Source organism: Scomber scombrus, chromosome 17 (assembly GCF_963691925.1).
Source record: "Scomber scombrus chromosome 17, fScoSco1.1, whole genome shotgun sequence".
Classification (NCBI taxonomy): Eukaryota; Metazoa; Chordata; class Actinopteri; order Scombriformes; family Scombridae; genus Scomber; species Scomber scombrus.
Window position 1 is genome coordinate 26,139,722 of NC_084986.1, and position 24,773 is coordinate 26,164,494.

General features: G+C 38.3%; 2 protein-coding genes across 2 annotated transcripts in view; one reads left to right on the plus strand and one right to left on the minus strand.

Moving 5' to 3' along the window:
* The window catches only part of nt5dc1 (5'-nucleotidase domain containing 1), a 71,266-nt gene extending 68,044 nt beyond the window's left edge, over positions 1 to 3,222 (minus strand). Inside the window, exons 1-2 of the mRNA XM_062437836.1 lie at positions 2,842 to 3,222; positions 178 to 269 (exon numbers count right to left, since the gene is read on the minus strand). Coding sequence (XP_062293820.1) covers positions 178 to 269; positions 2,842 to 2,934 — 185 coding nt within the window. The 5' untranslated portion in view covers positions 2,935 to 3,222. The remainder of the gene's footprint in view (positions 1 to 177; positions 270 to 2,841) is intronic.
* Positions 3,223 to 8,978: 5,756 nt separating this feature from the next.
* Positions 8,979 to 21,992, plus strand: frk (fyn-related Src family tyrosine kinase). Its single transcript, XM_062436677.1, has 8 exons — positions 8,979 to 9,542; positions 12,173 to 12,294; positions 14,390 to 14,553; positions 14,659 to 14,827; positions 15,914 to 16,072; positions 19,312 to 19,493; positions 19,669 to 19,834; positions 20,005 to 21,992. The coding sequence occupies exons 1-8, from the start codon at positions 9,139 to 9,141 to the stop codon at positions 20,211 to 20,213; spliced, it is 1,575 nt and encodes a 524-aa protein (XP_062292661.1). The 5' UTR covers positions 8,979 to 9,138; the 3' UTR covers positions 20,214 to 21,992.
* Positions 21,993 to 24,773: the final 2,781 nt, after the last annotated feature.

Here is a 24,773-nt window from a genome sequence, read left to right on the forward strand (position 1 = left end):
GAGTGATTTATTGATTTATTTTACATAATTTGGGGTAAAGTAACAGGCATGTTTTTCAGCAGTAAAGTGCAGATTGCTACACTTTGATTATAAGACTGAATGTGTTAGCCATGAGCAGTGAATGAATATAGTCAATCATTTCCCATTGAAGTGAGAGAGCTCCTGGTAATGACTCACCAGAAATCCCAGGTAGCAGGGGTCAGGCTCAGCAGGTCCTTGTCATAGCCTTTATGCTCCACCAGATACCTGGCAAAGCTTTCATAGATCAACTGCAGAAATAAAGAGGAGATCCTGTCAGTCCGGAATGAGCAGCAGAGTCAGAATGCAAATGAAAACAGCAATGGCAGGAAACAGTTCTCCTTCCAACTAAAGACTACACTGGATGATTTTCCTAATCATTTGGTTCCTTGAAGGTGTGATGATCAAGGAAATCTTCCAATTTCAGCATCCAACGTGCTGATGATTTAACTAAACACAGTTCATAGTTAAGTCTCAGGACATCAACACTAGGGCCTGACCGATACTGGATTCTTGGGGCTGATACCAATACCGATATTAGGGAGTAAAAATTCTGATATCCATATATTGTCCGATAATCTTATACATACTGAATATGTATATAAAATGTTTTGCAATGTGGTTATCAAACACTTGTGATAAAGATATGTGACGGAGGCCATGATATTTAACAGTTTAATTATAAACTACACTGGGATGTATATATGTATGCATATATTAAACTTGAATTAAGAAAAAGCATCAATACATAAAACATTGCCTGTATAACTAAAAATATTGGTGCATTGCAGACAACATATATGCCGATACTGATATATCTGCAATAAGCCAATATCAGTCGATGATATCAGATGACCGATATATCAGTCTGGCTCTAATCAACACAACATGGTGAAAGGAAAATGTAGACAAATCTGCCAGAAAACCTTTTAAAGCTGCATTAAAGATGTAAAGGTGAACATGTTACACAAGTTTCTTATTAATACTTCCAACAGTCAGAGTGACATTTCCTCTGAGATGTGTTTGTGTGCGCCTGAATGAAGTCCAACATTACACTATATCTGAGATTGGTTTTCATCAGCCTATCACTATATTGGTATCAGTGTGTATATGCTGTCTGATATGTGCCAATATTTTTTAAGTTATAGTGGCAGCATTTATGTATATTTGATCCTTTTTCTCAATTCAATTTAAATATATATGTAGTCTACATGCTGTTGTTTTTTGTTATTTAGTTAATTTTAGTAATTTATAATGATTAAATTCCCAATGTTGTTTACTGTTTCAATGCACTGACATCATTTTATACAATAAAGTTTGTCAAACTGTAAAATGTCATGCCTTCATTACATATCTTTGTCACAAGTGTTTGATAACTACATTTAAGGGATCATTGCAAAAAATGTATCTTTATGTATATATTCTTTATATATAAAATTATCAACAGACATATTGATATTGGAAGTTTTTTTACTCCTTAATATCAGTATCGGCCCGAAAAATCCAGTATCTGTCGGGCCCTAGTATGTATTACACATAATGTTACTATTCAATACTTAGTGTCTAAATACTCCATTATGTTCACCAGCTAGTCACTAACTATGTCTGTTGACCACCTGGTGCTGGGCAGGCAGTGTTCAGTGGGTTTATCAGAGCTTTTTTTTTTTTTTTTTTGCAGAAAGAAGAGCCTGAGGATGTTGAAAATAGCACTTGTGTAAATTCATAGACCAGAAAAAAAAAAAACAAAGACCTAAAAGAGGCTAAAAATCTCTTTAGAGCTGAGGGTACTCTGCTGTAAGGTCACTGTGGACATTACACGTGACATCATTTGATCAATTGTAAATATTAACAAAAAATCAATAACAGCTTTAAGTTTTAATCCATTTGAGTTTATTTTTTAGCAACTTGTCATGACATGCTCCATCACTAGAGTAGCAATTACTTTTCATTATCACTTAATTTGTCAACTATTGACTCGATGAATCAATCATTTGTTTGGTCTATAATAAGTCAGAAAATGTTGCTCACAAAATGTGCAATTTTTCTCCTAAAAATGATACAAATCAGTGAATGGATTATCAAAGTACTTCGCAATTCCTTTTCTCTCAATCCACTATTTGTTGCAGCTTAGTCATCACATTAACATTCATTGTGTAACATATGCATCGACCTTTAACAAGCATTAGATTTTTAGAGATTGTCTTGAGAAACACTCTTTTTTTTTGGTGAAATCACTCAATAATGGAAGAACTCCTATGAGCAGCGGTCAACTGATACTTTCTCCATTGGGCAGCCCTAAGGGGTTCCCTACTCATGGTCTGACATCAGTTGGCATACACACATGTGTCATGCATGAAGCAGCACAGAGCATCAATGAACTCCAGGCCTGATCAGACAGGCCTAAGTTATGACATGATTAGCTGAGGTTCAACAGTGTGCTTTTTGTCACTCAGGGTCACAGAATACAGCCGCAGCAGGTGAGTCTGCGGATGCTTGGAGCTCCTAATAAAAGCGAATGTATAGTGATGATGATGATGATGATGATGAGAAGCTGCTCGCTGTCAATAGGCCTCAGAGGAGCTTTAAAGACATGTATGTGCATCACGCAGAGTGGCTGCAGCATCAGGAGCATCGCATCTCTGCCTTCAACCACTCATCACATTCATATGCGTTTTCCAGCCTTCACTCACACAGGCGACACCGAGCTGAGCAGTGACCGCTGAGCCTATTGACGGTTCCGTGCTATTTTTAATCCAGATGTGCTGCGGATCGAAGCGTCACGGCCACCGTATGGTTAGATCAGAGCTAGCCGTGCATACTCACCCTGGAAGTCTCCTTCAGGTGGTACCGGCACAGCGTGTGGTCCAAGTCGAAGCCGATAACATCGCAGTCCGACAGGCTGAAGTATTCACTCATTGTAGCTGAAGCTGCTGCAACAACTGCGGGGGAAGAGAAGAGCTCCGGAGCCTACCGGTCCCGTCCACACATTCACCAACTGATGAGTCAATGTCACCGGCTGGAGGCTGGAGGCGGGGACGCTGCAGTCTGGAGCCGCAATGCTCGGCTTGTTGTCAACGGCACCGCCAAAACAATTCACCACAGCCGTTTTTCTTTAACCCGAGTCTGTTGTCAGAGTTGAATGGTGAGTAAACATCAATAAGTTACTCATATGGAGGCGGGAGTTAAACTCCTGTGCGCCAGAAGAAGGCGGCAGAGAGGCGAGCGCGGGAGCGTGCAGTGCTTCCGGGTATGAAACGAAAACCGTAACGCACAGAGTACAGGCGCAGAGTGGATTTAAAAAGCGCATTCTATTTTGAAGGACCCTGCTGGATCTCTGTTCATCCCCTCTTAAAAGGACAGTCAAGAGCTTAAACATTGAACATTGAACCAGTTTTTCTTGCTGCAATCATTCCTCCTGTTCATACTGACCGATAGATAGATAGATAGATAGATAGATAGATAGATAGATAGATAGATAGATAGATAGATAGATAGATAGATAGATAGATAGATAGATAGATAGATAGATAGATAGATAGATAGATAGATAGATAGATAGATTGTATTTGTCATTCAGAATATACACTATACAGTGCACATCAAAACGAAATTTTATAGCAATGGCAGAATAGTACAGTAGGCTATATTAAAAAGTGCTGATAATCAAAAAAAGAAATAAAATAAAATCATATATACATATACAGTACATATTGCACAGTATAATTTCACAGCAGTAGTCTGTAAACTTGTATAGTCCATGGAACCATCCATTGTGATTCAAGTTTTTTTCCAGACGACAAGCTGAGTGCACCTATCCACACCATCCTAGCCTGCTCTACCAATTGACTCTTGGCTCCCTTGCCCTAGGCCGGATTTTAGTCTCTTTATTTATTAGAACTTATAAAATAAATATTGTATTTTTCTACTAAGAACTACAGTCTGTTGTTTTTTGCCCACTTCCTCACACTGGTTGGTCAATCTCGAACTTGGTGTGTGTGTGTATGTGTGTGTGTGTGTGTGTGTGTGTGTGTGTGTGTGTGTGTGTGTGTGTGTGTGTGTGTGTGTGTGTGTGTGTGTGTGTGTGTGTGTGTGTGTGTGTGTGTGTGTTGCAGAACCTTTTCCCAGAGGCCAGCAGGGAGAACAGTCCATGGTGGGGGTGGTAGGGGTCTCCCTTCATAATGCACTTACAATGTAAGTGATGGAGGACTAAATCCACAGTCCTTCTGTGCAAAAATGTACTTAATATGAAGCTACCTCCATCATTAAGGACCCTCACCCCCCTTATCACAGCCTGTTTTCCCTCCTGGCGACTGGAAAAAGGTACAGGAACATCTGCTGCAGATTTAGCAGAATGCTGAACAGTTTCTTCCCACAGGCTGTAAGGCTTGTTAACAAACGGTGCCCCCTCCCCACACACACACATACTCACCCACTGAAGACAATTTCAAACAGACTAACAACAGCACTTTACTTTACTTTCACTGGAACTACTGAGAAACAATATCTTGTTTCCTTTTTGAGTATGAAAACAGGGAAACAGTGTCTGAGGAAACACAAAGAGGGAACTTGATGCTAAAAAGACTGTAAATGTGGCAGATATCCACTTGATATGACTAACTGCTTTTAAATGCATTTTTGCGCAAATGACTGCGTGGACACACTGTGGATTTTTTCCTCCATCACTTCCATTGAAAGCACATTTGATCTTTTAATAAATGAATAGGATGAACTGATTACAGAGAGGAAAATGTCTTTTAGTGTCCAGTGGGAACTTGACTGTTGTTTTAGGACAGGCTTGAAAAACTGTGAACTAATGTTTTAAATACAGCAGTAGTGGAAAGTCACTTAGTATGAACAGTTGTTTAAAAAACCAACAGTCCCAATTTTGCAGTTAGTAGTGTCTTTCACTGTGTCTACAGTACACTTCCTATGTACCTCAATTATCAAAGTCACTATACTAGTAATGGTGAATATAACAAAAAACTACTGCATCCATTTGGCACTTCTACCATAGATCAATCATTATACATTCATGAATTTGACACGAGGGTTATAAGATGTACTAATACTGTTGTAATGGATGTTTTTACTTCTAAATATGTTATTCTATGGAAGAGGAAAACAGTTTAATGACCAAACAAAAGAGTAAGAATTATAACCAAACACCATTGCATTGAAAGTTATGCAGGGATATGTTTGAAATGAAAGGGTTGAGTAAAAACAGCTGTGTATTATTATTATTATTATTAGTTTATTTCATTAGAGGCCTTTTTTTCACAGCACACATTTTACTTGTCATAGCAAGAGAAGTGCAGGTGTTACTAATATAACATTAATGATGGCTCAGACCCAGCTGCAAACATCCCAACAACCATCACCTGTGTTCTTGCTTCTATGTCAAGACAAAGTATCGGCTGTGAAAAAGACTTACCAGATATTTGGACAATTTATCACCGAATGGAGGATCAATCAATCAATCAATCAATCTAACTTTATTTGTATAGCACTTATCATACAGGGTAATATAACACAAAGTGCTTTACATGGTAAAAAAAAAAACCCCAAAACAAACAAATAAATAAGACAAAAAACAAACAAATACACAAAAAGGCTCACTAAAAACAGGAAGTGAGGAAACATTAACATAACTCTTATGAATCCTAATAAAATAAGAGGTCATAAAAGATAAATCAAATATAATATAGTAATTATAAAATAAAGTCACTGTAAAATAAAGTGGGTGAAACCAGAAATTTAAGGAGGGATATTAAAGATAAAAGAAATATTAAAACAACTAAGAGGAAATGCGATGACGTAAAACCAGACATAAAAGGTGTAAAACAGTCAGGAAATAAAATAGAATAAAACAGAATAGTCCAAGTAGTAAAACAGGCTAAAACATCATATAAAAAGACAGATTCATAAATCAATAAAATAAAGTGCAAATGAAAGCCAGATTAAAAAGGTAGGTCTTAAGTTTGCTTGTTTGGGTAAGAGTGGAAATGATTTACAATTCCATCATTATTACAAACAAACAATATATTCCCATATGTTTCTAAAAATTTTTATTTCTTGTAAGGTTAGTGGAACGACTGGTGATAAACAGTGATGGTGGCTGGATTACTTATTCAGATATAACTGCCTATCAATCCAGTGGGACAGCTTTTGTATGTATAAAGCAGGTCAAGCTAGTGTTGTCTACTGTTTACTGTTGTCTTTTACTGAAGGCTGTAAAAGACAATCCCTCTGGGATAATAAAGACATCCTTGATCCTTGATCCTTGATACGAGATGATTGAATCCCTGTTTTTGTTATCTGTACACACCGGATGGAGATCTGCACTAAGCGCACTAAGCTTAGTATCACACAGTGGTGTAAAATAGCTAACTGCATTTACAACTGTACTGTACTTAAAAACAACCTTGAGGTACTTCTGTAACAGTATTTCCATTTGCAACTACTTTAAACTTCTACTCCACTACTGTACATTTCAGAGAAAAATATTGTACTTTTTACTCCACTTCATTCATTTTCCAGCTTTTCAGATTAAGATTTTCCATAAAACAACATGTGATAAGGTTTAGACCAGTGGTTGCAAATCTTTATGGCCTGTGACCCCAGTGTCTTGTCATGTTTCAGATGTCTCTGAGTTGTTACCGATTTCATCAAAGAGCAGTTTCCCAAATTATTGCAAATTTGTGTAGAAATGCATTTTTCCTTTTTTCCTAAGTGTATATAAAGTAATGTAAGGTATCAGTTACTGTGGCCATGTTTTGACATGGTCTCTGTAGTTAAACATCCCCTCCAGACATGTCTCAAGACATATACAAAAATACTGTGCTGGGAAAAAATAATGTGTGACTGATATGGTTTTTCCACATTAAAATCCTTAAAACAACATCTACTTCATCTCCCTCATTAAAATTCCAGAATCTATGAATATATAAATATATTCAATTTTAGAAGTCTATGTCTCCTTCTTCTCTGTAAAGTCCATTCTCAGTGTTTGTTTACACTGGAGGCTTCACGTTTCCACATCACACTTGTATAAAATATTGAATATTTGACCAGGATTTGCTTCCAAACTAGTTGTTATGTCACAAATCATACCTGCAGGCCTGCCCTGTAGAGTCCATCTTCACTTAAAAGTGTGTTTTCCGTCATGTGCCTACAGTTGGACTGTTGAGCTCATGGAATCCTTTTAGAATGAGTCTTGCATTCTTCAGTCCACTAGTTCATTTGTTTGCCTTTTGTCTCACGGATGTAGAGACTTCACAACATTGATAGCAGGGCTCAAAGCCTGATCTGGGGCACTGAGCAACACCTATGCAATGCTTGTGGTCAAAACTGAGGATCTGGAGTCAAGGAGCGTTTGGAATCATGGAAAATGTAGAAGGCAACCTAATTAATGTTGAATTGTTGGGTATTGAGGACTCTGGAGGTTCTCCATTGCTGGATAAAACCCATCCCTCCCTTACCTCTAATAAATAACTATACATGTACCCATGTTCCTCCACTCAGAGTCCATGTATCAATGATAAACTATGGATTTCACATTTGGGACTGAGGAGGCTGCATATTTAAGATGTAATTCCTGTAACGATGTAAGAAGACTGCTGAATCGTACTCAGTATGGCACAAAACTGAAAGCCTAGGTGGTTATAGTCCCTCTTGAGGAAGGGAAGGCTTTTGATGGTAATGGCCATATTTACTGAGTGTTCAATCAAGATCAATTAGTCAAAGTCAGAGGTTACACCCCTGACCCTTAACGCCTACTGGACCTCATTTAGCTCCGCCTCCTTTAGATGGTCACCCTCTGGGTTTGTTTACCTTGGTATGTATCACTCCCTCCTTTTGTGGTCTTTATAACGCAATTACAGTACATACCTTTAATCTGTAAAATGAAAGATGATCTGGTGTCACTATCTCTTCTAGGGTAAATCTTTTTAAGATGAACATACTTCCTCCTCTGATTTATGTTTCCCAATTTACTATCTTCATTCTTATAGAAAAAAACAGGTCAAATTGAAATTACAAAAGCTGATACTCGTCTTGGAGAGAGGGGTTGGCCTTGCTAAATAATAAATATGACCAATTGGCTAGACATATTTTGGGATGATTTAGTAATGTCCCCTGATTCAAATGACTAACTTGGTGGCCGCTCCTTGGGATCCAATTCCAATTCCATGTTTCTAATGGTTGTAAAAAGTGCATTTCAGACTATGAGGTTTTACAATGCCCTTTCCCCCCCAGCAGAGGGCATGGGTCATCTTAAATCACTTTGGGAGGCTGATTTAGGCATAAACATTTCAGATCATGAGAGGAGAGATATTTGGTTGGATGTCCACTAACAAAGTCAAGCCATTCAAAATTATTCATAACCTCCAGATTACATCAGCACTACAGAATAAGATGAACCCTATATTTTCAAAATGTTGGTAAAAAAAATACAAATAAATGCAACGGTACCGAGGCATCAGACTTCCATTGTATTTTTGATTCAACATTTCTGGGGAAAGGTTTGTAAAGACATTTCTGAAATCCAGATCTTTAAAACTCTCTCTCTCTGTGTCTTGTATTCTGGGATTACATTCTGCACTGAAGAATGATAATAATACAATTCGCAGGTCTCGGGTCCTTTTAGTTTGAGTCATTTTTGATATTTTATGAATGTTTGTGTTCTGGACGAGATGGGATATTTTATTATTTCATAATTCTAAGAGTCATGGAAAAATCATGACTCATTGCCTATCCAACCTGTTTTCAAGTAATCAGCTGTTTATTATGATGATGATTATTATTATTAACAGTTGCAGTTGTTCAACTCGGTCGCTAGAGGGCACATGACGTCACACCATTGAACGTGAGCCGCTCCCCATTCCTGGACAGGTGCAGGTGGATTGGCACAGGGGGCCAAAATCTCTACCAGGAAACTAAAAGAGCCTCGGTGGGAGTTGTTTAGTCGGCTGTGTGAGTGAATGAGTATTGAGGTCAAAGATTGCTGCTATCGCTGGGATTATTAAAATGACTGGCTTGTTTTATGGAATGAGGATTCTCCCAAACTATTTCCTTCTTCATACCTGATACAGAATGAGCTGCTGTGATTGACGGGAGCACACCATGGCGACTGACAAGAGGTTATCTGCGTGTTGGGAGAGATTTTTGGGATGTTTTAGAAATTCAAACCAATCTGAAGATGAGCGCAAACGTCAGGATAAAAACAAACCCTCAACTGTCATCGCAAACCCTGTTGCGGTTAAATCATCAGAGCCGGACTTTTATTTAAATAGAGCTCTACCTTCGCTGCCTAAGGAGAAATCAGTGAGTTATTATACAGCCTTGTTTGATTACTCTGCTCGTACTGAAGAGGACTTGAGTTTCAACACTGGGGATACTTTGGAGGCTTTGGATAAAAGCGCTGGTGACTGGTGGTTTGCCAGAGCAGTCACTGGGATATCAGCCTCCAAACAGGGTTATATCCCTGCTAATTATGTGGCACCTGTGGAGAGCATTGATGCAGAACCGTAAGTCATCACCTCTAATGTCTGTTTTAAAGATTCATAAAGCAAACATCTTTTAACTAACTTGATTTTTGTTCTGTGCTATTTGTAAAATGTTCAAGAATCTCCAAAGCTGCTTACACAAGAAACTTTTCAGATAGTTTTCCAGTCAACATATATCATCAGTGTTTTTTTTTGACTAATTGACAGTTAATAGTTTTGGAACACACTCTGACAAATATACAATTGTGAAATAACTCTCAATCAAGGTATTCAAAAGAGGCAATCATAAAATGTAGTGTTCTGTGTTCAGAATTTGCTTACACTGGTTAATCATTGTCTCTGACCAGGAAGTGTACATACAGGTTAATAATTCCCATGAGGGACAGGCCCCAAAAACATCAACAGAGCATTAAAATGATTCTGTTGGCATAGCAAGGGCAATATTACTTACTGTTTAACCACCATGAATATGTCTTTTAAACAAATAAATAAAGCAAAGTGTTTCAACTTTTTCATTCTGGTAGCAGGTAGAAATTCAAAGGTTAAGTAAGGTTTTTCACATGTGCAAAAAATATACTAAAAAAGAGGAGTGTTTTCTGTACTGCCAATAAAAGAGAAAACACATTACCTGTTTCTGCTCAGCTGTATGCAGGTTTTTCCAGTTTTGTTTACAATGATAAAAATAGTCAGTGAAGGCGTCGTGAATGCATTGACGTAATGTACGATGATGCAGCATTATCACATCCCTTGAAGACAGTCAGAGTCACAGACCGTGTGTAATGTTTAACGTCATCATGTTCCCATTTGTGTAAGTTTGATGTTTTACCTGTAAGAGATTTCTGGAGTTGTGGATTGAGCTTTTGGCTGAATGTCATTGGCTGGTTGGCCGGATTCACCTGCTAGGGGGACATGTGGCAAATATAAGTTATGCGCCCCCCCGCCCCTCTCCTAATGTGTTTATTCGTTTGTGGTCATTAGATTTAAGCATTTAAGAGAACACATGCTGTCAGACTGAAACAATAATATAATAATAATAGACAAAGTCCATTATAAAGCTGGTGTTAATCTATTCAGTTTTTATTGTTAACAGATCTGATGGAAAAACCAAACCAGTGATGTGTAGCATTTTTCACTACTTTCTGATTTCCCAAGATTGTCTTTTCTCATTGGTTCCTTTTGAAGTTATATATACTTCATAGCTGGTTAGAAATGTATAGTTTATTTTTCAAAATACTAAAAAACGGCTGGACATCATAGTTCTTAAAGGTGCAGTGTGTAAGATTTAGTGACATATAGAGATGAGGTCGCAGATAACAACCAGCTGAATACCCCTCCCCTTCCAGTGTGTAGAAGAACCAATGATGACTGCGAAACATTCCTAAAAATGCCAAAGGCCCTCTGTAGAGCCAGTGTTTGGTCTATCTTTCTGGGGAAAATGGCAGTGCAACATATGGGACTCCATGTGAGGGGACGTGCTCTCTATTGGCGCTTTTCCATTATACAGTTCTAGCACTACTCAGCTCGACTCGACTCGGTACGGTACCAGGAACGACCTTTTCCATTACTATAGCACCTACTCAACGTGGGCGGGGTCGTCATAGCACGGCTCCACCAAACTGCCGTGACTTCGTTTTATACGTGACACAAACACATAAACAATGGAGGACATGGAGGCGATGGTGTACTTGCTGCTGTATGAGGCTTTCTGTCACACACAAAGCAAGAGAAGAGAGCCGTATGGCTGTAACGCTGTTGCCGGTATTTAAAAATGCTGGGTTTGATTCTTGTGTGGGACGGCTCATGACTCTTTTGACCAATCAGTGGCCGGCAGTCTGTTGACATCACATTTAGTACCGGCTCGGCTCGCTTGGAACCTCACCAGAGCAGGTACTAAAAAAGTACCAGGTAGCAGGTACTATCCCTAGTGGAAAAAAACAGAGTCGAGTCGATTAGTGCTAGAACTGTGTAGTGGAAAAGCGCCATAAGTAGGTAAAAAGGGCTCATTCTAAGCTAATGAAAAGACAGTTCTTATTTACATGGGATTTTACACTAATTAAAACATACTTCATTTCTGCCTAGTCCATTCTGCTAGATTCTACACACTGCACCTTTAAGGTCACTTGTTGGGGACTAGGAGGATGAATCCGCGTGCGTGCGTGCGTGTGCGTGCGTGCGTGCGTGTGCGTGCCTGCGTGCGTGTGTGTGTGAATTACAATGAACTGCAGTGTGTGTTTTCATGGTAATGAGGGTGCACGTCACTCAGTGTAACAGTGTGACTCACTGATGTGACAGTAGACCTCTATGATACATTTATTGTTGGTTGTGGTGTTTTCATTGGATTTGTTGACAATAAGTAAATAAATATGACGTGTTAATTTGAAGATATTGTGATAGGGTTGAAATACAGTACTACCAAACCAATTTGTAAGCAGTTAAATTACCACAAAGTAATCGAAACAATCAGCCTTTGGGCATCCTGATGGTCTGGATCCCTCGGGTAGCTGCTTTGCCTTGTTATCTGAATCACATACAGTCAAATCAGTCAGTAAAGTCAGTAAAACGATCATATTTTCCACCTTTAACTTAAAATAATCAGAAGTAGTCGTATATTTGACCAGCCCCCTTTTCTTTGCTTCTCTTCTGGTTTGCAGATGGTTTTTTCACGACACCAAGAGGCTGGATGCAGAGAAGATGCTGCTGGCTGAAGGGAACCAACATGGCGCCTTCCTCATCAGAGAGTGTGAAAGTCAGAAAGGAGAGCTCTCCCTCTCGGGTGAGTTAAGACGAGACTGTAGCAGCAGCTCCAGCTTAAAAAACAAATCTCTGCAGAAACCAAACACCCTGTCAAGTAGATTTTGTCAATATGTTTATTTAAAACAGGCCATGCAGATTCATATTTAATATTGAAGTGAGAGTATGAAACTTTTTTGAAAGACAGAATAATCTTATTTCAAACAAAAAGTGAATGAATCGTTCAGTCTGCTTTCCTGATTTGCAAGTTTGACATAATTTACAAGTATCTGTAAAACTGCTGAGTCACTCTGACCTTATCACCCCTCTCTGCTTGAGATACTGTGAGACTGCAGACTGTGGGCAGAAAATAGTTCCATCAAAATAAGGGCAAGCAACAACAAGACACAAAAACAATAATCTAATAATCAAAAATAAGATCAATAATTTCAAATGTCTGAAGTATATTCCAAAAGCACTGCCCATACATTTTGTTGTGATATGTAATATTTTACCAGACATCTCATGCTAGTTAACACACTGCTGTTTGTGTGCTTCTCTGTCACAAAAACACACATTTCCTAACAGCCGGCTATTGTCCAGTGACTCACTCTTTCCTTCAGTCAGCTCCAATGATTGATGGCTTTAAGGTCATCAAGTTAAATAAATAAAAATAAAAGTCTCTGCTGCCATAAACACAGCGTGATCTTTATCTCTCTTTGTTTAATCTATCTTTTCGCTTTGGCCTCGCTCTGTCTATCATGGCCAAATTCTTTCTGGGTTGATTCATTAGACTCAGTTCATGATGTAATTCATTTCCCAGCCACTAAGTCCACGGTCATGCACTAGACTTCCATGTTAATCAGGTAAACTAGTGTATTTCCCCCTATTGATAAATAACAGGTAGTTCAATTTAATCCACGATATCGATAGAGCAGTTATTGATTTACTAAGATTGGCCAATATTTGACGTCACTCAATGCGTCTATAATTAACGCAGAGTTAATTTAGGAAACAATGACAGGTGTTTCTGTTTATGGAAAATGTTCTTTTATATATCATTTTAAAGATTAACACATACAATTATATATATCTGGGTCAATGACGTATAAGGATTTAGAACAACTCAATTGTAGAATAATAAAAACAAGCATATCTAATGCAGTAGTTCAAACATTCAGAATGTTGTGTACCTGAAGATCCATATTATACATTTGAAATTAAGTGAATTTAGTGGGTTTTAAAGAATAATTGGCACTGGCCTTTAAAAAGAGTCATGTGGTGCGACCACGATTCATCTTTACTTAACACGCTTCACATCTTCAATGTGAAGTTTTCAGTAATATAAAGTGTTTGGAAACAAAGTATTTGCATTTTTTTTTAAATCTTTGTAAATGATGGTCTTTTATTTATATAAGATATTTCAAGATGAATCATGGTCGCACCAAATGACTTTTTTTTAAGGCCAGTGCCAATTAATCTTGAAAAACCCACTAAAATCACTTTCAAATTGTAATATGAATTGTCAGGTACACAACATTCTGAATGTTTGAACTACTGCATTAGATATGCTTGTTTTTATTATTTAAAATTGAGTTGTTGAAAATCCTTATACGTCATTGACCCATATTGGTTTTCTTGAAAAGCAATGACAAAGAAAAATTACATATCACAAACGTCAAATGTATTTGATATTGAATACCATGATGGTTCAGTATAATTGCATTCCAGGGTATCTTTAATACCAAACACCCAAAATAAGTACCAAATGTCTTTTAGTATTCTTTCTTTCTTTCTACTGTTTCTTAAAAATTCTATTCTATTTCCTATTTCTAAATCAGCCTAAGTCACAAAATTCAGAAAAATTATTTTTACAGCCGACCATGGTTCTTAAGAAAATGACATTTATATGTTACCAAATTGCACCAGCTAATACATCTGGAAGAAAATGTAATGCATGATCTACATTCTCTCAACATAATTACTTATTAATTATAATTTTGTATCAGTTCCTTTTTTTTAACTAATTTGATATTTTTTTAATTCATCTTTATGTACCGTGTACTGTAATATTTGAGGCTACGTTACTGTATAATTACATCAGCAAGTCAAAAGTCACACTGGATGTTGTCTTTCAGTGCTGGACGGCGGGAAGGTGAAGCATTACAAGCTGAAAAAACTGGAAAATGGTAACTACTTTGTGTCGAGGAACAGGGCTTTTGAAACACTGAAGGAGTTAGTGCATCATTACTCCCAACAGACAGATGGCCTCTGCGTGCGTCTGGTTGAACCATGCAAAAAGGTAAGGTCTTCGGTCGGTCCCGCTCATTTATACAGTATAAAGTCATTGTGTCAGCTGAGATCTTATAGCCTTGCTCACAAATAGTGTCCCTTCCTGTGTGTGTAGATGGAGGCTCCACAGACTCACGGTCTGTCCTACAACACGGTGGACCAATGGGAGATCGACCGCAAATCAGTCCAGCTGCGGGCAAAACTGGGAGCTGGTCAGTTTGGGGAAGTCTTCCAGGGCCTGTGGAATGACAGCACAGCAGTCGCAGTGAAGACCCTCAAACCTGGTACGCATCTCACTTTTCATCCAATGGCAGAACGTCTAATGCCTACTTTTCTCTGACCGAAGGTGCTCAAGATACTTCTGTTTTCTTTTGTGTAGCACCAATCCAGAAACAGAGCTTTTAAAGAATACAAAATATACAAAATTGTGATTTAGATTTTTACTGAACATGTCAATGATACAAGATCAGTAAAAATGTGAAAGTTAATTCCACTTCTGACTAGTATGGTTTGCTTTTTGCTGGCTCAAGTTGAGATCCAAGATCCAGAGATCTTCATTTTTGAGAGAAACACATTAAATTACGCAAATGCAACTGTTTTTGAAAAGATTTGTATTAAGAAAATCTTGTATAAAACAGAGCTCTATTGTTCTCAAGACCTTTACATCACCAATAAGCTCTCAGAGATATCTCCTCGCTTTCTGGACTCTTTCTAAACCCAACCGGTCAAGGCAGATGTTCGCCCACCTAGAGTTCTGTTCTGCTCAAAGTTTCTTCAGAGCTTTTCCTCGCTACTGTCGTTAAGTACTTGCTCATGGAGGAATGTTGGGTCCCTGTAAAATAAGAAGTACGATCCAGACTTGATTTATGTGAAAAGTACCTCCAAGATAACTTCTGTTGTGATTCGGTGCTATATAAATAAATTGAATTGACACAGGTTTAAGGTGAAAAGCAAAGTGAGAGATCGTATAAAGTTCCCAAGATGACAGATGGTCAATGTTAGGTCTCAGAAGTGGGGGGAATCAATGGAGTAACAAAAAAAAAAAGAAGCAAATATCAGTGTGCAGTATATATCAGTGCCTTACATGGAACTACTCTCTGGAGACTGAAAATGTGATCGCTCTTATTTGTCTTTGGAGCCGTTTCTAAACAAATGACTGTAACCATGAAGAAACATGTTACCCAGTGCAGTGGTGTGGCTCAATGACATATTTTAATAGTTTTTGGACACCAACAGAGGTCTACACCATAGAAGAATAGAGGAATAAGAACAATACTTGGACCCAACCCCAAAACACCAAATATATCACTAATCACTCTGAAACAACAAAGTTTGGCCGCTAACATTCCACCTACGTTTGACCGTCCAAGGTACCATGGACCCCGAGGACTTCCTAAGAGAGGCTCAGATGATGAAGAGACTGCGGCACCCCAAGCTGATCCAGCTGTACGCCGTCTGCACCTTGGAGGAGCCCATCTACATCATCACAGAGCTGATGAAGAACGGCAGCCTGCTGGAGTACCTCCAGAGTAAGACGGCACCCACTTTCATCAACACACATGATTTATTATGAGCTTTTATGACGAGATCAGAGTCCATCACTGCTGCTGCTGCTGCTGCTGCCGGTCTCTGCAAATAATCTGACAACATGTGGTAAAGGTCAGGCTGCAGTACAGAGAGTTGTGTCAGGGCAAAAGAACACTTTCACACCCTACAGTTTGTCCTTATTTCTATTCTACTTCAAACGGTTAATTTTTTATATCAGATTTTCGATTGTAATACTTAAAACCTGTAAGGGTTAGATGGAGTTGAATGCTTATATTAGATAAATTATAGAAACTATTGAACATACGAGGCTCTACAGTCTTGTTTTTCAGGCTTTTACTTTAATAATTCAGCTTAAATTAATAAGAAAAAATACTGCAGATCAAAGTCTGTGACTGACTGAGATCTTACTGATGTCTAGTTAGGAGTCCAGCTCGCTCTGCTCTGATGCGTATTAATGTTATCCTCGCTGTATCTCTTGGTATGAAACTAGCAGGACAAGATGAGATCATGTTGAGGAAGAGAATTGTTTCAATTGCTTTAGTGTCACTGGTAAGTCATGTTGTGGTGATCATGGGTTCCTGCTGTAAGTCTGCTTTAAGTGTCTGCTTGCAGAGTAGCACATAGCACACAACATTACATTCATCATTTTTATATAGAATCCAGTCTTGGACATTATTCACTACAGCACATAGGCAACAAGTACTGCGTGGAATACTGGTTTTCTTGGCATTTTGCCTTGATTGCCTCTATTGGTCTAATTAGTTGACCCTGTGTAGCTCATTCAAACACAACAACAATTCTTATTGATTATTATTATTAGGTGATTATACACTCATTAAAACATACTCCTAATTATTATATTCCATTTCTGCCAAGACTGTTCCACTAAATGCTACTAAATTCTACACACTTCACCTTTAAGCATGACCAAATGTCTGACTGCCCCACACGTCAAATTTATCACAGACAGTCTGACTGATGGCTGTAGCTTTGTAGTTAAAGTGCCATTGTCACCATTTCCTCTTTTCAAATGTCATGTAAACAATAGTAATGAAATAAAACCAGTACATTGAAATACATACACTTTCTATTCTGACATATGTGCAATACAAACAAATAAATCTAACCGATGGAGAACATTAGTTCCTATAAAATGATGATAATAATTATTTCAAAATAGCCTCTCCAATCTGAGGGTTAGGGTTAGGGTACTCCTTTGCCATATATGAGAGTTGATTGAATATCTTTGGGTTATGAACTGTCGTTTGGGTAAAACAAACAATTTGAATATGTCCTTATCTGTTGAATGGACTTTTTCATTTTTTTAATTTAATTTAATTTTGTTTAGTTTTCAGTGGTTTATAATTGTTAGTGAGCAGTATAGTGTTACAGTAACAGATATTCTTGGATGGACTTAAACTTCATGACTACATGACAGCTACATGGTTGTTTTTTCCAGTGTTGCTGTATAAAACAAATCAATACATTGCAGTACAGAAACGATCAGAGTGGAAAGCGTGTAACCCTGACAATGATCAGTATTTTGACTGAAGACATTTTTGTCTGCTCACTTTTCTGACCTTATCTGCTCGCTGCAGCACATGTAGCATTCACCTCGCAGACAGATGTGCTGCACTGTAGTGTGAAAGATGTGTAATGTCACTTTGAAGAGCAGTCATGCGGAATTGATGTCTGCAGCCCTGTGATAGTCGGTACGGTGGCCCACATTGACCATAATTCACCACACACCCTGCTACTGTAACATCTCAGAAAAGGTTACATAAGTATAATACATAATGTGGACTGTAGTGGCTTTTTCTATATCAGTGGTGTCCAAACTGTTCCATAAAGGGCCATGTGGCTGCAGGTCTTCATTCCAACCAAGCAGCTGATTGGTTGAATTGTGTGCTATTGATTGGTTGGAATAAAAACCTGCAGGCACACGGCACCTTTTATGGAATAATCTGGACATGTCTGCTCTATAGGCTCTGTCTATATTTGTTATTTATTAGCTTTTATGACTTGTAGATAGACATTGTCCCTGGCCAGATGTTTCACAGGTTGTATAAAGTTTAAAGGTCATTCAGTTATTTTTCGTCGTGAGCTACGGAGGGAATTAATGGAAGTCACCGAGCTCACAACATTAATGGGCATCATTAAGTTGTCCCACACTTTCCCCTTAATTCACACATAAAGGGTCAAAGTGGCAGCCAGTCTCAGGAATATTGAGCGCTCATTATTTGCGTATTGTCTTCAGTAGACAACACAGTGCAAAGTTACAAACCATAGCATTTATATGCAGAGCTAGTTTGCAATGCCCACAGCTAGATTGGACTTAATACAAATACCAAACTCAGCACATACATACCATGTTAGAATAAATATTAAAAGCATTTTGTCCCTTTTTTACCATTTATTATATATATATATTTAAGTACCGGTAGTCTAACGTTGAACCTTTCTTAACTTCATTGTGCATTTGGGCAACTTTTGAGGCTTGGAGTCACTGTCTGCTGCCCCAGGATGTTTTTCCAGACTCATCAATGCAGGAAACAAGCAGAGCTAACATTATTAATAAATGACCCCCTTCCAATAAGTCAAACCACTGAGCCAGCATGCACGATACCAGGACCAGTACAACTCTGTTTGACTGACATCTCACTGATACCGCTGTCAGCTCCATCGCACCCCCGCTGCGTCTCTGTTCACACATAAAGACTCAAACAGCAGCTGTGTCCCCGATTCATTCTATATACTTATTCTAAGCACACACTACATTATCTGCAGTTATTACATTATGGGTTTCTACAAGGCTTTAAATGAAAAAGCCATAAATCTATGCTCCTTCATTGTCAGTACAGTCAAGAATAATGCTGCTCATAATAAGGCTTTAAATTGATGTGAGGCTGTAAAAAAAAAAAAAAAAAAAAGGAAAAAAATCCCCTAAAAGTTCATAAAATCCCTCTAAAGAAAATGAACAAAGCAGTTTGACCCTGTTCATGTTTAATAAGATTTGTCATGTTGCCATAATGGGGGCAAAAGGTCACGGAGTGGCCTGCCAACTTCCAGCCAAAAAAGTTAATAGAAATAAGTGGGAATGTGTTGTCTTATAGATCAATGAAATTGCTCTGGAGTCAAATAGGCCAAAACATCTTCTTACTTTTATAGCTCTACATACTAAGACTGTGACTCACTGTGTGGCTGTTTACTCTGATTTCAGAGGACAAGGGTACCACGCTGGGTATATCTGACCAGACTGAGATGGCTGCGCAGGTGGCAGCCGGCATGGCTTACCTGGAGTTACAGAACTACATCCACAGAGACCTGGCAGCCAGGAACGTGCTGGTGGGCGAGAACAACATCTGCAAGGTTGCTGACTTTGGCCTGGCCAGGGTCTTCATGGTGGGTTTTACATTGTGTACATTACTGGATATAGCAATAAACTTTTGTATGAACTCATCATACCCTTGCCCCCACACACAAATCAAATATAACTCTAATGTCTGGATATGTCCTGTTATGATAGAAAAGAGCTGATTAGCTGATGGTGAATCTGTATTGTCTGCCATGTTTCTAGAAAGAGAATGACAATGTGTACGAAGCCAGAGAAGGCACCAAATTCCCCGTGAAATGGACTGCTCCCGAGGCCATCCATGATAACAAGTTCACCATCAAATCTGACGTTTGGTCCTTTGGCATTTTATTGTATGAGATCATGACTTTTGGCCAGATGCCTTACCCAGGTAAGACTTTCATCAGCCGGATTCCCTGAACATGGGGATTTATTAAAGAATTGTCCAAAAAAAAAGTCAGACGTTGATTGTTCTATGAATTATGCAGCTATCAAAAAGGTCTCAAAACCCTCCAGAAAAAAAACATTGTTAGATGGATAATCCCTCTGTCGTTCTTCCAGGCATGACAAACTACGTGGTGGTCCAGAAGCTTTCCCAGGGTTACAGGATGCCTTGCGCCCCAGGCTGCCCCAGAGTCATGTACGACATCATGACGGACTGCTGGAAACAGAACGAACAGGACCGGCCCACGTTCGAGACCCTGCAGTGGAAGCTGGAGGACTTCTTCGACCTGGACGTCACCTCCTACGACGACGCCGGCGGTTATTAGTGCACCGACCGAGGCTGTGACACATGGAAAGAAAAGGAACTTTAAAAAAAAAAAAAAAACATTCTGTAGGCACCAGAACAAATCAAAATCACTTGAATCCAAACATGGACACTCATTGATGTTTCTATGAAGTAACAGATTCTAATATAATTTGAGATTCCACTCTTTGTGGTTGAGTGAAGGATCTGAAATGTTTTGATCTTCTTGTGATCAAATACTGTGAAGAAACTTGTACTATAGTAACAGTCAGTTAGGACACTCCTTGTTTTTCTTTTACAACTGAATGCACTTTCAGACAGGTAGTATATGCATCTAGCCTAACTCTTACAGCGTACTTGACTGGAAGAGGCTGCTTTCAACAGAGGCGGAAATCTGCTCGCTGTCTGCTCATCTGGACAAACCAGTTCTTCTTACACTCGCCATAGCAACATAGTGAGCATTCTTTCCACTGCTTACCTTCCAAGGTGTTATCTGAAGATACCTGAGAGGATTTACAAGACAGGTCCACTTACAGGCTCAAGAAACTGCGAGCGATACTGAGTGAGTGGCAGGTGTCGTCGTTCCTGATTGCAAATGTGTATGGTATTAACATGATGATAAGGTAGTTGACTGTTTTAGGCCCCAGCAGCCAGAGGTGCCCATTAGATGAAAGCACAGTAACATTATCTCCAGTTCTTTTCTTCCATAAAAACAATTCCACTCTAGAGTCAGCTCCATGTCCTCCATTACATAATCAAGCTATTTGATATTAAGCTTTTGTCTTGGTGCCACTCCTACAACTGATACAAAGAGAGCTAAAAACAAAGAGCCACAGTCAGGTTTGTAAAGAGTCCAGCAGGTGTTACGGAGAGAAAAAAACACTAGCTGGTGCACACGTATTATTAAATCGTGTCCCTGAATGATTTAATTCATGCATACAGATTACTCAAACCTGTTCTTGAAATTATAATTAGCTGTCACCACTTACACATTACTTTATCAACATTTGATTTAAAAAGTTACATAGTTTCAAGTCCTAGTGACCTTTTAACAGTGCAAAATGTACAATGAAAGTTGTCAGGCCATCTGATTTACAGCATATGAGTCACTTGGATTGATAGAGATATATGGTTGTACTTTGGTATTTCCCTATTTAAACAATGTTTTAACTTTTACACCCCTTCAAATCTGTTTAGGGTCAGGTAACATTGTGCTTTGTTTATTTGCACACACAAATTAGGTCATATGAAAGACCGAATGATGAACTTGAGAGCACAGTTCATTTCTTTTTGCACACTATCTTTAAGACCTGCTAGGCTTTGTGTGTTTGGTAGCCCATGAGCCCCATACGGCCCCCAAATCAAGTCCTGACAGCTGTATCGTAGCACACCTAAGAACAACTACAATGTACTCACCCATATCTGCTTGCATAGCAGTGTACATTTAGTTGAATGTCTTATTTATGTGGGACCTGCAGTGTAATGGATGGATGACTGAACTATGTTGTGACGCTGGACTTACTGTTCTCCGCCTCTTTTTTTTTTTTTTTTTTAATGATTCTGTTAAAGTTGACAAGCTGCTGTTAGATCAGTGAGGACGTTCTGCCTGATCAGCAGCAGCTCTAACATTGAAAAGACAGATGTTGACTAATCAGACAGGTGTATTTAACAAGTTGAATCTGATGGATTGCCATGTTCTGATGATTTTGTATGTTTTTATTGGTATGAACAAAGTCTTAATTGCCATTACTATGGCATTGTTTATATAATCATACTGTATTTTTAAATGATTATCCTTTTATGTATAACACAATTAAATGAATTATACTTAATATGATATTTCTCTGAGTATTGGTTTGCTAATTTGCAATTGTAAATATGTCGTTGTTTTTTTTTCCCAGTCAGGTGTCCATATGTACAGTGAAAGAGGTTTTCCTCGTGGTAATCATTCCTCCTCTTCATACAAGCTATTGAAAGATCTCCTTCAAATGTGCTTTCTAGTATCAAATCCCCTCTTTGTGTTTCTTCGGACAGTGTTTCCCTGTTGAGCTCTGGTGGAAGTATAGTAAATTGCATTGTAAGTGCATTATGAAGGGAACTTCTAATGGTCAGTATGAACAGGAGGAATGATTATATCAAGAAAAACAGGTTTCTGTGTTCATTTGCTCTTGACTGTTGTCTTAGGATAGACTTGAAAAACAGTGAATTTGTCCTTTTAAGTAAACCAACATCAGGTATAGACTACAGATGAGAATAGTAAAAATATATGTAATCACAAAAACAAACTAATTGAAATGTGTAATAATGAAAAAGATAATACCAATACCAATAAAAAAAATAGGAATTTAAAACATAAACTATTGAAACTGAAGTGTAAAACAACAATCTGCTACATTTCAGTTAATCAAATAATGTAAACAAACAACAACAAAACATTAACCTTATTAGAAATGTACTGGCTTGTTGGTAACAGTATCACAGCTTAGGTGTAATTCCCACAACTGGCCACACAGTGGTGCTGACACTCCTAGATAAACTCATGCATCATAGTCTTCATCCTCATAGCTCACTGTGACCAGGAAATTCACTTTATGTTCCCTAACTAAAACCAGTCACCTGTGCCTATTTAACATTCAACCTTTTGTGCCAATGTAACTGTAACAGCTGTTTGACTTTCTGTGTTAGACAGCTGTCTGATATGTGATATGTTTTTATGGACTTACCCATAAACTTGATGATATTTAAGGTTGCCTTTAGTTATTTCCATATTCTTGAGGTGTGTCCATTGCTGGATAATAAATAAACTAAATTAGGATATCCTCTATAATTTGCTGCACTTCTCTCCAGTCACATGACTGAATTTTATCAGGAAGTATCCATATGGGCTGTGGATCAGATGGTTTCTTGGAAAAGGTTGTTAAGTAGCACTCAAGTATGATTTGAGGTGCAAAGGCCACATTCGACACAGAGCAGCAGTAATGGCTGATGGTGCATTTTCTGCCTCCTTTTCTTCCTCCTTCCTCTTGACACAAAGTAAATGATATCAATGTAAATGTCTAATCTATATGAGATAAAATAGATAATTGCGCACCATAGGAAGACATGTGTGTTACTCTTTCAGTCCCACACTGATGTCATGTCACACCAGAGAAAAATAGTTTGTCAGCTTCACCTGTATGCTGACCCAGCTGTATTAGCATGATAACATTAATATTAAGGATACAGATTGTATGTACTTGTCATGCAGTTACAGTTGTCTTTGACATCCCCCACTGTGCTTTTATAGCCTGACCTATACACCGTACTAATGTACTATGTTGAGCTTATTCATGGGCGTAATTTCTTGTAGGGACGGTGGGAATATGTCCCTACCAGATCATTAAAAAATTAATGAATTAAATCATTTTCATTGGTTCCCTCACATTCCCACTGGATGAGAAATAGTGATGTTTGTTTTTCTTTGTTCCTGCCTCTTTTATATGCAGATGTTATTGCTGGAGTGAATTTTTGTGGATGACAGCAGTGCACTTAGTCAAAGGAGGCCTTCTAGCTTGAGCACAAGTCAGTCAAGTCTTTGCCGTCTATGATTATAACATTACGGTGCCAGTATCAAATTAAACACACTGATTGTTCGGTGATATGAAAGACACAGCTGTCCTGGGCTGGCTAACTCTCTACAGACCAATAACTGTAATAGTATTGTTAAGGTACAAACAAAAATAGTTAAGCATATCAATATTATGCTAGTAGCTAGTAACATTAACAGATAGCGTAGTTAGTTAACGAAATGTGTCGGGGTATACCGTGGGTTGATTTTTTTTGGTATCACTTTTGTCTTGTCTAACATTGAACCTGCAGTGTGGAAGTTTTGTCTCCCCCTTCTGGCAGTGAGAGTAATTAAAAAACATAGTCAACACATACCAACACAGTCAACACATACCATTATGACCATGGATGTATTACAAGAGCCGGATATGGTGCCGACGCTCAGCCTTGCAGACAGTTTTTTCCCAGTGATCACTCGTGGTTTTGCGGAAGAAATTCCCCCGCAGCCCAAAAAACATTCCTAATAGATCACCATTATAAAAGAGACGTCTGTAAAACTGTTGACAGGACACATCCAACTGCACTGTAAAACTTTCCTCGAGCCAAGAAAGGGGATTTAAAAATCAGTGACATCATCACAATGTAACGTCTGTGGGCCGAGAAGGAACTTGAAGGTGAGCCCAGCGAGGGAAACACTACTTATACTACTATATTCTGTAGTCCACATAATGCAGTGGCAAGTCCAGAAGTTAGAAAACTTTTTTTTGGTGTATGCACCAGCCGAGAAATTCATATACTAATAAACTAATAACATTGAGTCATTTTAAAAGGTAGCACTTTACAATTATAGTTAATCATATATTCTTTTTTTGAATGTTTCCTGTTCGTTGATGACCATCTGCTTTATATGTACACATGCACAGAGAACAACCACTTATCCACCAGCTTTTGGAGACTGCCAACATTATTAAAACAATATTGTACTTTTATAGTCTTTGATGAAATAAAATGTGTGAATATTAAACAGCTGTATGTT